We start from the raw sequence: 16,772 nt of genomic DNA on the forward strand, positions 1-16,772 counted from the left end.
TAACCATAGGCTTCCCTTTATTTGTCTACTCCACTACTGTTGGTGTCACACCCACCTCAAATCTCCCTTCTCTTAGGCTTTCCCCTGAAATCCCAAACCCACCCAAGAGCTGCCATGTTTCCAGAGAGCCCTGCTGTGCAGTGACTTAAAGCAGGGGACCCCCAACGCCTGCGCCACTGACCAATACCAATCTGTGCCCTATTAAGAACGGCCACACAGCAGGAGGTGAGCAGTGGGCGAGCAAGCAAAGTTTCATCTGTATTTGCAGTTGCTCCCCAGCGCTAGCATCACTGTCTCAGCTCCACCTCAGACCATCAGGTATTAGATTCTCACAGGAGCACTGGTCCCTGGTACCAAAAAGATTGGGGACTGCTGGCTGAAAAGATTCATCTTCTTTATGTGGACTTCAGTTTCCAGGGGTTAGCAGATCGAAGCATTGTTGCAAGAAGCAGCCCTTAATGTCCGTCCTTAGGCGCCTCTGCTTTGTTTTCATAGATTGATTCTCAAAGACCAGACTGCCAGCTCAAAGGGTCTGTACCTTTTTGATTTTACCCCATGCTAGATGTTTTCTGAAGGATTGCCTTTCGCAGCCTCAGGACCAGCACGTTGGAGTGTCCGGTTCCTCCACATCCTTGCCAGCTTGGAATGTTACCACTCCTAGTTTTATGAGAACTGGGTGGTGAAAAAGTTTTTTGTTTCACATTGCTCTTGCTATTAGGTTTTGGACGTGTTTTTTTCTGTTCACTGGTGTCAGGATTTTCACTTCATTGCATGTTCATCCTAATTGCTTATTTTTAAATTAGGTTGCCTTTTTTTTTTTTTTTTAATTTGTGGAAGCTTTGTAGATTACATTTATATGTTAAGAATTATATATATTTTTTTGTTGTATGTGTTAACACACACAATTTTCCCTAGACTATCAATTTGTCTATAGTATTTTTTTTGTTGTTCTACAATTTGTCAACTAAATTACCTTTTCCTTTCTGGCTTGAGGATATATTGCTTAAGATCCGCCCCCTCCAAGCAAGACATACAATGTACAAAATTCTCCTTTCTCTTCAAATACTTCTGTCCCTATACTTGTTTATGTTTAGATTTTTCACCCATCTTGTACGTAGAGTATTTTTTTCCAAATAAAGAACCAGTTGTGAAACCAACCAGTCTTTTTCACGCTGATTTGAAATCTGTTTTCTGTCATATATACACACACCGAGACCCATTTCTAGGCTGTCTATTTTGTCCCAAGGATGACTGTCTCTTCCTGTGTCAGGACACGTTTATTGCTTTTAGAATCCTGGAGAGGGCATGTTTTTCTAAATGAGAACAATCCTGACCGCTGCAGAGCCTGGTCAGGAGCAGAAACACCTGGCAGCCAGGAGGCCGAGGTGAGGGGTCTCCTTACCCCAACCAGAGGCCAGACCAGGCCGGGGAGAAATAAGAAGGATCCAGCTGCTTGTAAAATAAAGTCTTCCCTTTTATTTCAAATCAACCCATTCCCAAATTAGTGCCACAATTTGAGACTGAGGCCCTAAGCCCACCTGGGGGTGGTGGCGGCAGGGGTATTCATGTCCCTTCAAGGGTGGGCCAGGCAGTCAGGGAGGAGGACCCCCTCCCCGGTCAGCCCCAGGCCCTGGCCTGCCCCCTCAGCCTCTCCCAGGGCTAAGGGCACAGAGAGGGATCTGGGCAGGGAGGCCATCCTGTTTGGGATGTCCATGGCTAGGGGTGTTGGTTAGTGGTGGCCCAGTCAGGCTGGATTAGTGGGGTCTCCTCCGGCAGCCAGGGAAGGAACTGCAAAGAGAGGCAGAGTCAGCATGGGATGCTGGTCGGAGGGCCACCACCGTGCCCAGAGTGGGAGAGGACAGAGGCCAGCTTCGGAAGCTGGGGTGTCACTCTGGAAGCTCACCAGAGAGGAGAGGCAGGCTCCAGTCTAACATGGAGGGGCTCAGATAGACGACTGCCACTGCACAAAGCGCTTGGATTCCTGGGGGGTGGGTGGGGAGTCAGAGGAGGGCAGGACATGGGAATTGGCTTTGTAATGTGGGCCCCCAGCCCCACTTCCCTCAGACCCTGGAGTCCAGGCACCCAGCCCCTCCTCTCTCAGAGGAGTCTGGCCCCCGGCCCCTCCTTCCTCTGACCCAGGGGTCCAGTACCTGAGGGTTGAAAGGGTCATCGTCGTCTGTGTCATCGTAGTCATCACTGGGGTGCAATGCAGGGATCCATCAGGATGCGCCCCCCACACACAAGACCCTTGAGGGTACTCCCTCCCCCATCCTCTCCCCAGGACCCTGCCCTCTCCCCTCCTGACCTGGGCGGGAACAGGGCCCAGGCTCGGGGCAGGCTGCAGAGGGCAGTGGCCAGGGCCCCCGCAGACAAGAGGGAGAAGAGCAACAGGAAGAGGAGGCCTTCCAGCACGTCTTCACACAGGCCGCGCAAGGCTGCACCGTAATCCTGGGGTGAGTAGAGAGAGGGCATCAGTGGGCAGTGCCCCCTCACTCCCCCAACAGTGTGTGTATGACTCAGACTATCCCCTGGCTGTGCAGTGCTGGACAAATCACTCAGCTTCTTTGTGCCTCAGTTTCCTCCCTGTCATACGTGTTCAGCCTAGAGCCTGGCACACAGGAAGCACTCAGTGCACAGTAGATACTGTGGCCACTGTCATTATCACACCCGCACGTATGAATCCAAATCTCAGCCTCTTGTCTGTCACTGAGACCCCACCCCCACCCCAGCCCCTAGTCACACCACCAGCTTGGCTGTGGTTTATCACATGGCTGCTCAACCTGGAGGCTCTGATATCATGATCCAGGTCATTCTCCCTTGTGGAATCAGCCAGCGCACTGTCTGATATTGAGCAGCATCCAGGGCTCTATCCACTAGATGCCAGGGGCAGCCCCTCCCCAGTCGTGACAATCAAACGTGTCCCCACGCATTGCCCAGTGTCCTCTGGGCAAAACCACTGGCCTAGAACACTTAGAACAACTCTTAGAAGAATCACTGGCTCAGAATTCCAGCTTGCGCATAGCAGTCAGTAAATGCTAGCTGTCGTGGCTTCATCACTGCAAATGAGCAGGGCCCCCATTTTCTAACTACGGCCATTACTCAGCAAGGACTGGCTGAATGCCTGCCTTGAGCTGGGCATCGCTTCACATTTTGGGAGACCAGGCACCAGGTCCCCAAAGGTCACTTCAGGCCATGACGGGCTGGAGAGAGGCAGCACTGGGTCTTGACAGGAGTGATGGCACCTGCAGGAAGGAGCTGGGCCAACGGGAGGTCGGGAGTGCTAAGGCCTCAGGGCTGCTGCGGCCCTTCAGGAAGGGGTGCAAGAGGGGCAGAGGCTAGGACCAGCCAGATGACCACATAGGCCCTTGTAGTTCTGGCGACAATCCGGGGCTTTAATCCAAGTGTAGAAGAATCATGGCAGTGGTGGGGGCGCAGTTAAGCAGAGGAAGAACTTGATCGGATTATGTTTAAAAGGCTCACAGCTGTTGGTTGCTGCTGGGAGGACAGATGGGGGCAGGAGAGCAAGGAGATAGGGCTAAAGGGCTGTGGCCACTGGGCAGGAGATGAACAGGGCAAGGACCAAGGTAGCGGTGGTGATGGTATGAGCCGTGTTGAGTACAGATGGGTTTCAGATGGTTGAGGGAGGTCAGTACAGGAAGCAAAAGGGATCCTTCTGGATTTCTGGCTTAAGCCCCTGCGTGGGGGTGGGGGAAGCCTGGTACTGAGCCATGAAGTCTGGGGGAAGGGCTGTCGGGGCAAAAGGGAATGCTGCTTTGGCTGGATCAGACAGGTGCATGTTGTCCTTTCATCCTGCTATCAGCCTTGCAAGGCAAAGATCAACTCCTCCTCACAATGCTGCCTTTTGCCATGGTGGAGTGTTGAAGCCCAGAGAGGGTAAGCCACTTGCCCAGAGTCACAGCATGGGAAGAGCAAACCTGGGATTGGAACCAAACATGTCGCTCTCCAGAGCCCACCCTCCTGCCACCTTATCCCTGATGCTCTTTGTCCTGATTTTAATATGTGGGGATCTTGAGGCTCAGACAGGGGAAACTGAGGCCCAGGGTCACACAGTGTATCAGTGGAAAGCAGAGAATTGACCCATCCTCCTCCTTCTCTTTCTTTCCTCCTTTGCAATGGACCTCGGGCTATAATCCAGCCTTATGTCTGACTGGACCATAAATGCATAGAGAAATACGTGGGCCCCAATAAAAAAGCAGCATAACCTTTAAGAATGCCCTGCCTTTCTCAGCTCTATTATTAGGCAGTTCCGATTGTTAATTCACGGTCCCCATGCCCCCACATTAGAGTGCCAGTTTCAGAAGCTTGGGGGCAGCAGGAGCCATGGAAGGGATATGAACATGGCATGGAGCAGCTTAGACCCGTCCTATGGGCTAGATGGGTCCCTCGGGGGGTTGGGTTGCCAGATCAGACACAGGACCGCCAGCTAGACGTGAATTTCAGATGCCAGCAACAAAAAAAACTTAACACAAATGTCTTCCCAGGTGGCATGGGACACCCAGTAAAAAGGCATTTGTTGTTTGCTGAATCTGGCAGCCCTAGTTGAGAGTCCATGGCGTACAGCTAGGAAGGGGAGGAAGTGTGTGTCTTCTTGGGGTGTGTGTGTGTTGAGGGGAGACAAGGCCTGAGCTCCAGCAAGCCCTTGGGGGTGGGAATGGTAGATAAAGACATTCAGGAAGCAGACTGCCTGGGTGACTGCCTGTCTGCGGGGGCTCAGGAAGTGAGAGGGCCCGATGGTCTCTGTCTCCATAGTATGCACCCGCCAGCTGTGTGACCTTGGGTAACCCAACCCTCTACATCTCACCTTCTAAGACAGACAATAATAGCAGTTCCTTCTTGACAGTGTTACTAATGGGAGCTGGTGGATCACCAGCAGTAAAATACCTCAGAGCCCACACTGAGTGAGGCCCAAGTGCATGCGGCAGAAGGGAGGCTGATTTTCCTTGCCCTCAGCCTCGCAGCCATCCAGTAAAGCAGGTATCATCTCCCTCGTTTCCCAGGCGAGGAAATCGAGATTCAGGGGTACGCACTGGCCGGGGGCCACAAGCCCACAGCAGAGCCCAGACAGGAAGGAGTCTGTAGGACACTAGGCCCTCTTTCTCTCAGGTGTCCTGCCCACTTCTGCCTCGGCCCAACAACAGCACACTCTGAGAGGGCTTTACTGGTACTCACCCCTGTAATTCCGGTTTGATAAGTTAGGAAACTGAGGCACAGAGAAGTTAGCGACTTGCCTGAGGTCAAGAGCTAGCACTGGAACTCAGGCAGTCTTGCTCCAGAATTCACTAAGCTGCACAGCCTCTAGGAGGGAGGACGGAGGGAAGAAGGAAGGATGGGATAGACATGGTAGATGGGTCCAAGGTAACAAACTAGAGTATACCCGTATGACAAGTAAACAGATAAATAGATTTCTTGAGGGCAATAGGAGGGAGACTGGCACGGTTGGAGGAGAGGGGGGAGGCTGTTCGGTGGGCCCGGGCAGAGGCTTCCCTTGGGAGAAGAATTTGGGGAAAAGTATGGTGGGGGTCACCTTGTGCAGGCCTCGACAGTGCAGTAGTGCCACCAATTGGTGGAAGTTTCCTTCAGTCACGTTCAGCGTCTCTTCCAAGGACAGCAGAGGCTTCTGCGGTGGGAGGGAGGTGGTTATCCCAAGGACTCCTCAGCCCCTACTCCTCCCTGCCTGCGCCCCGCCCACAGCCACCGAGCCGCCCACCCATACCCACGGTCACGCCCACCGACCCACTCCTTCCCTCAGGCTCCGTCCCTTCCCCAAGAGGTGTAGGGAGAGCGCCTGGCCCGCTGACCTGCGCGGAAGGAAACTGGGGCACAGCTTCTCGCTCCAGGCCCTGCAGCTGGGAGTGGATGTTGGCCAGAGCTCGCTGGGACAGAGTCAGCCTCTGCGGGAAGGTAGGAGGGAAGAGGACCCAGTGGTGCACGCCCCCAGCCCACTCCAGTCTGGGGACACAGGACTGGAGCCCCTGGCGCCTACATCCTCCCCCAGAACCCCTAAGTCTTGGCCCCAGCCCCGTCCTCCGCCGCCCAGTTCCCTTGCCTGCAGCCCTAACCTGTTGAAAGGGGTTGGAGACGGCCTGGTTGCAGAGGAAATAATAGTTCAGGATGTCTGAGGCAGAAGGGGAAGAGGAGAGAAGGCGGTCAGCCTGGGCCCGGGGCCTCCCTGGAGACAGGCTAAGAGAGGGCAGGGCCTTGTCTTTCCACCCTCAGGGCCAGGGGCCCCTCCCCAGGTCAGGACTCTCCTGTGGTCCCAATGACCTGGCATCCTGAGACCAGCATCCCACCCAGCTCTTAAACTCTCCTGCTCGGGCCACAGCCCAAAACACACTGGTCTTCATACTCCCTAGGAACCCAGCTTTTGCCTTCCTCCCCTGGACTAAACTGTGCTTCCCCCAGTATCTTCAAGTGGCCAAATCCTTCATCACTAGGCCCCGTCCCCTCTCCTGAGTCTTGCATCTTTATTCAGCCCACCCAAAGGTGCTGAGAGCTTCCAGGGACCAGGCTGATGGCTGGGTACCCTGCTCCCCCCCTCACTCCAGGTAGGGCTGGGCACAAAGGCCTGAGGATCCAGAGTGTTCCTGGATTGATTGGGTCACCTGAGCCAAGCCCAGTCTCCTCCTGGGTCAGGTTTAGGACATAGGTGTCAGGACTGGAACAGAAATCACTGAGGCCCTGAGAGAAGCAGCAGAAAAGGGGGCTCAAGCACTGCCACAATGGCACAGTCCCACAGACTAAGTGCCCCAGCCCCTCCTCCCTCAGACTCGGAAGTCCAGTTCCCCAGTCTCCTCCCTCAGACCTGGGGTTCCAGGCCCCCAGCCCCCTCCTCCCTTAGAACCCAAGCCACCAGCACCTCAGGACATAGGAAACCAGCCCCAAGCCTCAGAACCTGTGACCCTGGCCCCCATGTTCTTCCTCTCAGGACCTAAGGCATTGGACTCCACCACTCCAGGATCCCAGAGTTGGGGCCACCAGCTCCCTGAGTCTCAGAGCCCAGGGGCCTGGCCCCTGCACTCACCACAGCTGTGGCTGCCTCCAGGCCCAGGGAGCCCCAGCTCAGGACAAGAACCACGAGACTCATCACTGTCATCCTGTGGAGAGAGGGGACTGGACTCTGGGTTCTGCAGTCTTTCAACTTCCCACCTCGCCTCTTTCCCTCCCCCACCCCAGATCCCACTGCAGCCTTACTCCCAGCTTCTGGAGTCTGGAAGATTAGAATTAGGGACAGAGAGTTGGAGGTAAACCTGTGGTTGGTGAGACCAAACTGGACATCTGGCCCCTGCCCAGGGGGCTGGAGGAGTGAGAAGGGTCTTTGGCTGGCAGGATCCCAGTCCAGCTCTGCCCCCATCTTTTTCTGGGACTCTGGGGGACCACTTCCTGGCTTTGAATTCCAGTGGACCCCGCTATTCCCAAGCACACCCCCAGGTTCTCCCCTAGCTGAGTCAGCTGCCAGCTTGCTCAGACTGCTCCTCCCAGGACTGGCTGCAGTTCCAGGGCTGAAATTGCCTCCAGGGTTCTCTCTGGGGATGGGTTTGGGGGGCAGCAACAAGCAAGAAGGGCACCTGGGGGCCCAAACCCAAGCCTGGCCTCAAGTCCCAGACCTGACCAGCCTGGGCTGTGTTTTATCAGGTCCAAGCCTCAGAGGGGCCTGGGTGGGATGGCAGGGCCTCTCTCCCCGGGCCAATATGGAGACAGTGGTGGGCACCAGCACAGACCCCTCCCTAGTCCCAGGAGCAGGGAGGAAACAAGGGCTCCTCCAAATGGGACAGGCTGCCAGGGTTGAATCCTAGCTCCAGCACTTCCTGGCTGGGTGGCCCTGGACAAATGGCCTGAATTCTTAGTGCCAGACTCCCCTCTGCTAAGCAGGGAGAAGGAAAGGACCTCCCGAGAAGCTGGTGTGACGGTACCGGAAGAGCGTGCGGCACACAGAGGAAGCTGTCAGCTCAGGACATGGCCCTGCCATCCCGTCACGCCAAGTCATGGAGCCTTGGATGTGGTCACCTCCTGCCTCAGGTTCCTCATCTGCCCAACGATGGGTGCCCGAAGGGTACCTCCTTCACGTGGTTGTTGTGACAACTGAAGGAGTCAGTGTACAGGGCCCTCCGTAGATGCCACAACCACCTTATCCTCAGCACAAGTGTCACTCCTGGTCCCTATCAGGATTTCCAGCACCTCCCACTGCGAGGTGGCCTGTTTGCAGGTCTGCCCATCTCTCCCAGGCAGGCGGCTCCAGGTCTGGTTTCCTTCTGTGGGCCCTGACCAGCCTGGGAACTCGAGGGACAAAGGAACAGACCAGAGTGAGCCTGGGGCGGCCCATGGTTCCTCTTGCAGGAGTGCTGTGGGATGGAACGCCGTCCCCCCGGGCTGACATGAGCCTGCAGAAGGTGCCCAGACTTACATGATCACCAGCCACTTGCTCTGCTTTGCCAGGCCCAGGAGGGTGAAGAGACAGACCAGGAGCTGCAGGAGCAGCAGGAGCACATAGGCCAGCCATCTGGGGGTAGGGGGTGACAGGGGTATGGCTGAAGTGGCAAATCTAGCCTTTGTGCTCCCAGACTCCATAGAAGGCAATGGCACCCCATGTTCCACCTGGCCATGTGACCTCCCTGTCATGCTGGTGTCCAGGCCACAGTACAGCTCATCTGTGAAACGGGTGCACTGGGAGGTGGGCCACCCTTGCCTCCCAGAAAGAGTGTGGAGCACTTGGTACCACGCTCTAACCAGATCATGCAAGAGCTTGGTGACTGAATACATGATCTGGCCACAGAGTCCCTGCCCTCTCCCCACCTTGCAGAGTGAAGCGAGTCACACTCCCAGGCTCAGGCCTCATCAGCCACAGGTTGCACAACCTCAGGGTGCAGAGTCTGTGGGCTGGGTCTCCACATCCTAGCTGTGTGTAACCTTGTCTCAGTACCTTTACCTCACATGCCTTGTCTTCCCCACCTGTAACATGGGGAGACGACAGCATGTACCCCAAAAGGTTGTCATGAGGCTAATGAGTGAGAACACGGAAAGCACTCAGAGGAGGGCCAGGCACATGGACACACTTCAGTGTTAGCTTGACCATGAATAAGGGAACTTTAAATGTTACTTAATCACTCCGTATCAGTGAGTAATTAATTCACTTTGACTGAAGAGGATAGTGCATGTGAAGTTACCTCCACCTTTGGACATCACATTTCACTTATGCGTTTTTCTTACCGGCCCTACCCCGACACTGGGAGCCAGGCAGGAGCCACCCTGTGTTTTGTTCATTGCCCTGTCTTATGAAAACTCACATTTCACAAACAGTGGAATGTACAATGTGTGCTAGTCGCCGTCATAAGCTCTTGACTGACGCCTATTCATTGGATCTTCAACAATCCAACGGGGGTGGGGTGCTACCCATTATTCTCATTGCACAGATGGGGACACTGAGGCATAGAGCTGGTGAGGGCTGGTTTAAGGTCACATGGTTAGGGAGTGGCTGCTGGCTTCAGGGCACAGTTCCTAACCACTGGGACATGACTTCTCACTCCCTGAAAGGTGTAGATAAAGACCTGTTGAATGGATATACCCATCAGAGAGATGACTGAGGGAGTGAACCAGTTAACGGGCTAGTCAGGGAGTGAGTTCAAGAGTGAGTCGACGAATGGGGGAGTCTGGAATAAACGAATGCATGAATGAATGAAGTGAGTGGGTATATGGATGAACACTCAGGTGTGAGGATGGACATCACTTGGTCCGTCTCTCCACAGCTGGGTTTCTCAACCTCATCCCATTGACACTTGGAGCGGATCCTCCTTGCTATGGGGACCGTCCTCCACACTGTAGGATATTGAGCAGATGCCAGGAGCGTCCCCTCCCTCAGGCGTGGCAACCCAATGTGTCTCCAGACATTGCCCAATGCACCCTGGCTGAAAAAGCCCTGCCACACAGGGCAGAAAGAGGGCCACCCACCTGTACTCCTCCACAAAGGACACATCTTCTGCAACTTGCAGGGGGCTCAGGGGCACTCCCTGCCAGAAGGCCAGCCCCTGCAGCTGCTGGGTCACTGCCTCCGCCTGCCTCCGGGCCCCCCGGGTGGCAGCCACCAGTTCTGTGCGCTGTGTAAGCACCTCTTCCAGAGTGGTCAGCTCTGTCCTCACGGCCTCGCCCAGCCTCTCCACTGTCTCCAACACCTGGGTGCAGGTGTGGGTTTGGGGTCAGGGGATGGCATTCTCAGGAGTTCCAGGGTCGGGGGACAGGGTTATGAAGTAGGAGTGAGCTGTGGTGGCTGAGAACTGGGGCCAGGGCATCTGCCATTGAGGGGGGAGGAGGGGCTCTGGGTGGTTAGTAGCTTGAGGCCTGGGGAGATTCAGATCCCAGACCAGGAGTAAATCTGGGGTCCTGGGTCTGATGTTGGCATCTACCTTCCTGAGTCTGGGATCCCATCTGGGTTCCAGGGCCCAGGGTCTGCACAGGACACAAGATCCAAGGTCTGAGGTCAGGCTGGGTCCCGCCCTAGGGCTAGCGATGGGAGTGAGGCCTCTCCTCTGACCCCTGGACCTTGACATTGAGGTCCCTAAGCTTGGGTCAGGGCCACTGATCAGGCATGGACCTCACTGGAGGGCAGGGGCTAGGTCACTGATGTGTGATCTCTGTCTGGTTTGGGCTATGAGTTGAAAGGCAGAATTGGGCTGGGTGAGTTCGGGGTCTGGGTTTGAGCCCCAGGTCCCAGATCCAGGTTGAAGTTTCAGAGGGTGCCCACGTGAGGAGTCTTGGCTATGAGCTTAGATTCTGTTTCCCTGGGAGGGGGCCCTTTGTCCCTATGTGGGGAACCAGCCTGGGTGTGGGTCTGGGGTCTGGCAGCTGCCTGGCCCCTCACCAGATGGTCAATGGCACTGAGCGTGTGGTTGGCGTGCAGTAGTGCGGAGCTGAGCTGGGACACCCCATCACTGGTCTCGCTGTTGCCATAGAAACCGATGCCAATGCCCGCGCTGCGAGGAGGAGGGAGAGGAAATCAGGATGAGTCCTGGGACCGTGGTGTGGGCACCCCCCCCCCACCTCCTCATACACCCAATCCTGGCTCTGCCCCCACCCGATTGGTCCAGCCTATCGTGGGAAAAGAATGTCTCCAGCCGGGCCCCCACCGGTTGCCACGGTGACGGGAAGGCCTCACTCCCCCGGTGAGGGACGTCATTGTGATGCTAATGTGGGTGGAGTGGCGGAGGTGGGGGTGGGGGTCAGATTTAACTCGCACCTCCCCGAGCGGAACCGCTGTCACGCCCAGCCCCAGACTGTCAAGTCCTGCCTCCCACCCCTAGGACAGCCGGCCCCACACCCATCCCCTCTACCCTTTCCCAAGCATCCAGGGTCCTCCGCACCTTTTCTTTCGGGGCCCAGCCATCTCCTCCCCCGCATCCTGGAGGGAGGGGGAGCAGTCCTAAGAGTGCAGGCGCCTAGCCACCGTCTCTTGGGGGACCTCCCAGCCAGCCACCCCTTAGTCCCTGGACCCAAGCCTCTGGCCAGCTGGGAGCTAAGCAAGGGAATGTGGGCCGATGCGCCAGGAGACGGCGCCCCCGCCCCTCTGCAGCCAACACACAAAGCCCCATTGTAGGGCCTGAATCGGGCTCCATCCTCCGCCCCCGGTGTCCCTCCGCAGAGGGGCCAGGACCGGCCCCAAGCGGAGGGAGCCGGATGCGCTCCCAGTTCCCAGCCAGGGCAGCGCAGCCCCCGCCTAAGCCCTGGGACCCGACGCCCGCGCCCTTCCCCCCTCACCTCCCCACCACCCCCGCCATTGTTTACTGTCCCACAAAGCTGCTCTTGTCCCCAGGCCGCGGGGGCCGGCAGTGTCTCTCCCCCACGGGGCCTTTGTTCCACCTCTCCATCCACCCCCACTCAGGAGAGCGCCAAGAGAGAGCATCTTGGAAATAGGCCCGCCACTGCCTATCCCAACACACCCCCAAACACACACACTGCTGCTCCCTGAGCGAGGGAAAGTGGCAGAGCCCAGCCTGGGGTTGGGGTGGGAGGACCAGCTTCCCGGCCACACCCCCAGCCCGGCTGGTCTCTCTGGTGCCCAGGTGGGGGTGGCCCTGTCGGCAGGGCTGTGCCCAGAGCTGGCCCTTGGAAAATGCTGTATCCTCGAGTGCTCTTCTCTGTCCTCTAGAAGTCCCCAGGCCGGGGAAGGGGGTGCCTTGCCGATGTGAATCTCCACTCTGACAATTGGACCACATGGCTTTAAAATATTGCCTTGTTCCTCTCCCTGAGCCTTCCTCTTTTAAAACTGGGCATGGTGACCCTGAGCCCAGGAGGGTCACTGCAGGGCGGAATGAGACTGGCTCAGGTCTGGGCCCGGAGGAGGTGGTCTGGGTTGTAAATGTCCCTTTGTTGTCTGTCTTCCCATGGGAACATCAGCTCCATGAGGGCAGGGACTTGGTCTAGCTTGGTCAGTCTCTCCTGGCGCACAGTAGGTACTCAAGAAGTAGTTGCTGAATGAATGAATGAGTTAATGAATGGCATCCCTGTTTATATATATGAGAACAGCTGTGAGCCAGGCAACTGCTCCTTCTCTCACTCAATTTTATCATAACTAGGAGGGAGGTGTTACCATAATACCCACCTCAGTGATGTGAGGACTGAGGCCACGAGAGGCTAAACACTCTCCCAGGTCACACAGCTGTTTGGTGGCAGAGCTACCAACCCCAGGTGATCTGAACACCCAGCTCTTCACTCTTACTCTGTCCTGCCAGGCTAGCTACTCTGGGAAAGTCATCTCTTGAAACTCAGTTTCTCCATCCTCAAATGGGGGCAATTCTCCCTGCTGCTGAGGTGAGATTCTAGGATGCCACAGGTTGACCGACAGAGCCATCCCCACTCCCCCACCCACCCTGGGGCCCCATTACCAGCCAATGAGGAGGGCAGCAATGCAGCTCCAGGTGACACAGCCTCCTCCAGGCGGGGGACTCTTGGCGCTGGGGGGCCCTGGGGGCTGGCAGCAGCAAACACGGATGAGGTAGGCAGCAATGAGAATGAGGCTGAGGCCCAAACCCAGGCCAGCCAAGGCCACCACCAGTAACAGGGCCTGGGGAGGGGATGACATCAGGCCTCAGAGGGGCTCTGGTGGCTCCCGCTCACCTGGAGGGTCTGAATATGAGATCTCAACAGAAGAGGTAGGCATCCCTGGCTAGACTGGGGGCCAAGCCCGCCTTGTACTTTTCAGGTTTGTGGGAAAAGATGGGGTCTCCAGGACCCCCTAGGCTGGCAGCTGAGGCTCCACAATTTGGGACTGGGTCATTGGAGGAAGCTTCTACCTGGGAGGCCCAAGTCTTGGGTTCCAGTTCTGCTCTGCCCATCAATGGTTGTGTAACATTTGTCAGGGGTCCTCACCTCCCTGAGCCTGGGGTTTCCTCCTCAACCAGGCAGTTGGATGGAGCATGTCACAGGGCCCGCAGAGACCTGGATCCCTGAACTGTGGGATCAGGGTGTAGAAGGGGCGCCTGTCCCTGGTGGCATGTGCAAGGATGGCAAACAGGTTTCCTCTTCCCTCCTCTTTGCTGGCCCTCCCCACTCACTGCTCGGCTCCCCTGCTGCTGAGTTCTGCACATCCACCTCAGTGTGAGTCTGTCACCCAGGGACTCACAGGGAGGGAGGCGCGACAGCCTCTGTGACTCTGTGTGTGTGTGTGTGTGTGTGTGTGTGTGTGTGCGCGCGCACACGCACGTGCACACGCACGCGCAAGACCCAGAGATGGAGAATGAGAGAGTGAAGACAGGCAGGAGGAGGCTCAGAGAGAGAGACAGAGAAGCAGACTCAGAGAAAGGAGAGACAGACTGAAAGCTGGAGGACAGCAGCAGGGAGAGAAAATGTGTCTGTAGTTGTAAAAGCCCTGAGGAATAATGGAGTTCTTCATGAGGCAAAAATTAAAGTGGACACCCTGCTGTCCTATCGCCTTCACAGATACCCAGAATGGGCCAGGGGTTTACCTGGAGCCACATAGAAAGGCAGGGTTCCACCTGAGACAGAATCAGACCTCTGGGCTCAGTAACGTGGTTTCCCATAAGTCAGTGTCTTTGCTTTTATCCTTGCAGCGGTATGTGTGAGTGTGTATGTGTGTGTGACAGAGTGTGTTTCTGGATGCAAGAATAGATGTGACATCTTTGAGTTTGTCTGTCATGAGATAATATACCTGAGTATGTGTATGTTTGTAGGTGAATCTGTGAGTGTGTCTCTATGAGAGCACCTGTATCTGCAGGTGTGAGAGTGATTTGTGGGCATTTGTGTGTTTCTGTCACAACTCCTTGAGTCTAAATGGGTCTCTGGTGCTGTGTGTGAAAGAGAAAGTGTGTGTGTGTGTGTATGTGTGAATGTGAGTATGAGTATGTGAGTGTGTGTATGTGTGAGTGGTTGATCATGTGTGTGTGTGTGTGAGAGTGTGACTATGTTCCCCCAGCAGTGTTGCCCAGTTCCTGATTGTTTTCCCAGCTGTACCCACAGCCATGACCTCCCTGGAAGTACTGTCCCCCTCAGGGGCATGTGACTTTGTGCCTTCTTTCCCCAGGGCTGTCTCTCTGTCAATTACAGGGAGTGAGGCTGCCTGATGCCTCTGGAGGTGACTGGGGTGGGGACCCCGCATGTGGCTGCCTGGGTACCCTCGTGAGAAGGTCTCCTTGGCTGTGCGTGAGTAGGTGTCCGGATCCACACTGGAGGTTGTGAGTGTGTAACCAGGGAGCTGTGGGCAAGGGGCTGGCAGTCCCCGTTTGGAGGGCCCCGTGGAGTAAGTGGGGAGGAGCTGCTAGGAGCTGGCACAGCTGTGACCCAAATAGCTCAAAATACAGCACATCCCCCATTCTGTTTCTCTGGGACTTCCCCTTCTAAGCTCTCCAATCCCCAGCCCCCTATCCTAGAGGCTGCCCAGGACAGATCCGAGTGGTCTAGACCCTATAGGCAGGGCCCTGACTCATCCCCGGCCCCACCAGGACTCCCGGCACCCCAATCAGCCAGCAGCTCAGCCAAGCTTTGCTCATTAATCTCAGTCAAGGGCTTGAATTAAACTGGGTCAGGGGACAGTTCTTTGGCCCCGATGGGAGCTGAACCAGGCTGGGCTCCCTTCCCCAGGGACACCAATTTCTGTAAGGTTCCCACCCTGGCCCCACCCTCTGGATCCATTTCTGTCATCCTCGGCTCCCTAAATCAGACCCCATCCTTCCCATACCCCCTTCCCCAGTCTTTCTCTGCCCTGACCTCCCCTTCTGTCCAGGGACAGCTCAGAGTCACTCCTTCCAACACCTCCACCTCCTTTCCCCACCCGGACCCTAAACCCCTCCCCCACATTCCAGGTCTCAATCCTGTCCCAGAACAGAACGCCCCCCACCACCAGCCTTTTTCCTCTCCGCCACCATCAGCTCCTCTCTCTGGGTCCCACCTCTACGGGACGGCCCCTTCCTATGAAGGAAGGGGCTATCTCTTAGGACACTTATCCTCTGATGACTCTGGACGCTGGCCTCCCAGGCAGATCAAAGACCCTGGAATCCAAGGGCCCCCAGTCTCCGCCCTTAGGGACTCAGGGGTCCCTTATTGAAGGATCGAAGAGTCTCGCCGGCCAGCGCCGGTCCCAGGAGAACCTCCAGGTATGGGAGCCGCGCGCTCTTCCTCCCTCAGACACCCAAAAGTCTGGGCCCGGCCCCCACCCCCGAGGGAACGCAGGGATCTGTCACCCAGCCCTTTTCTCCCGCAAGATCCAGAAGCGCTGGCCCCCAGCCCCAGGACCCCGAGCCCACTCCCACCTGCTGGTATTCCCGCTCCTGGGGAGCGAAGCCGCTGGGCACCGGACGGAGCTGGAAGTCCGCGCGGGGCAGCTGGTGGAGCAGATGCACCCAGGCCGAGGGTCGATAGCCCGGGGGCGCCCCCATGGCCCCCGGGGAAGGGCGCGCGGGGCCGACGCTGGGGCCGCAGGAACCTTGGTGGCGAAGCGGGGCGCGGGCGGAGCGGGGTCTGGCTGGGCTCAGGGGAGCCGAGCCGGGGGGAGGGAGGGGGCGGGGGGCGGAGACTGGGGGGAGGAGGGGGAGGCACAGGCTAGGTGGGCATGGTGCTGCCCCTGGCGGCTGCGGGGGGCACTGCGGCGCTGCGGGTCGGTCCTTCGCGTTCCTCCTGCTGGGTGACCTCTCCCACCTGCGAACCCGCCCGCCAAGGTACCGCGACATCCTCGTCCTTGTAAGGCCGTTCATACTGTTATGTCACCCTACAACATAACGATCCCTTTATCTTTAGGAAGAGCGCTCACGTCCACGCAAAGGTCGCTAGTATTTGCACAGTATTTTACAAATAATGGTCGGTTGCATCAATAAAAAATCTCAATTTGTGTATCAGCGCGCGCTCACCTGTAAAGGGAGCTTTCATCTGGGTAAAAGCCGTCTCCCGCTTTGGAAAAACAAACCTGTATTTGCGCATGGCTTCTAGGCGCCAACCTTCCTTTGAGTGTGTTTGCACACTGGCTTACCCACGTAAGGGCCCCTCGCATGGACCTCTCGTATCTGCACAAGGACCCCGCCCACCCCAAGGAGAACCTTGCTCTTCTGTATAGGGACCTGCCCATCTTCGTAAGGATCCCTCTCACGTGTTGAAGAACTTCCCCAAACTGATTAAGGATTGCTTTTATGTATATAAGGATCCCTCTGTCCCTTGCCACTCACTTTACAATTTAAGGCCGCTATCTATGTTGAGTGTCACAGGAACCCACTGATGGCACACTGATACACGGGGAAGTAGAGACCCTTGGAAGGCACTCG

At 56.6% G+C, this 16,772-nt stretch overlaps 1 protein-coding gene across 4 annotated transcripts; it reads right to left on the reverse strand.

Moving 5' to 3' along the window:
• Positions 1–945: 945 nt before the first annotated feature.
• TTYH1 (tweety family member 1) lies at positions 946–16,010 on the reverse strand. 4 transcript variants are annotated; one of them, XM_011385965.2, is made up of 14 exons: positions 15,771–16,010; positions 12,891–13,069; positions 10,871–10,982; positions 9,964–10,184; positions 8,423–8,518; positions 7,043–7,115; positions 6,624–6,699; positions 6,081–6,136; positions 5,820–5,912; positions 5,546–5,638; positions 2,306–2,448; positions 2,151–2,196; positions 1,904–1,981; positions 946–1,788 (listed from the first exon to the last, which is right to left on the reverse strand). In XM_011385965.2, exons 1-13 carry the CDS (start codon positions 15,894–15,896, stop codon positions 1,943–1,945), a joined length of 1,353 nt encoding a protein of 450 aa, XP_011384267.1. In that variant the 5' UTR covers positions 15,897–16,010; the 3' UTR covers positions 946–1,788; positions 1,904–1,942. The 4 variants fall into 4 exon arrangements, 3 of the variants coding, with proteins under 3 accessions (XP_011384267.1, XP_011384268.1, XP_023382152.1); XR_897419.2 differs by having other exon boundaries at positions 1,904–2,196; XM_011385966.2 differs by lacking the exon at positions 2,151–2,196.
• Between the last annotated feature and the right edge of the window lie 762 nt (positions 16,011–16,772).

Source organism: Pteropus vampyrus, unplaced genomic scaffold, assembly GCF_000151845.1.
Source record: "Pteropus vampyrus isolate Shadow unplaced genomic scaffold, Pvam_2.0 Scaffold847, whole genome shotgun sequence".
NCBI classification, from domain to species: Eukaryota; Metazoa; Chordata; class Mammalia; order Chiroptera; family Pteropodidae; genus Pteropus; species Pteropus vampyrus.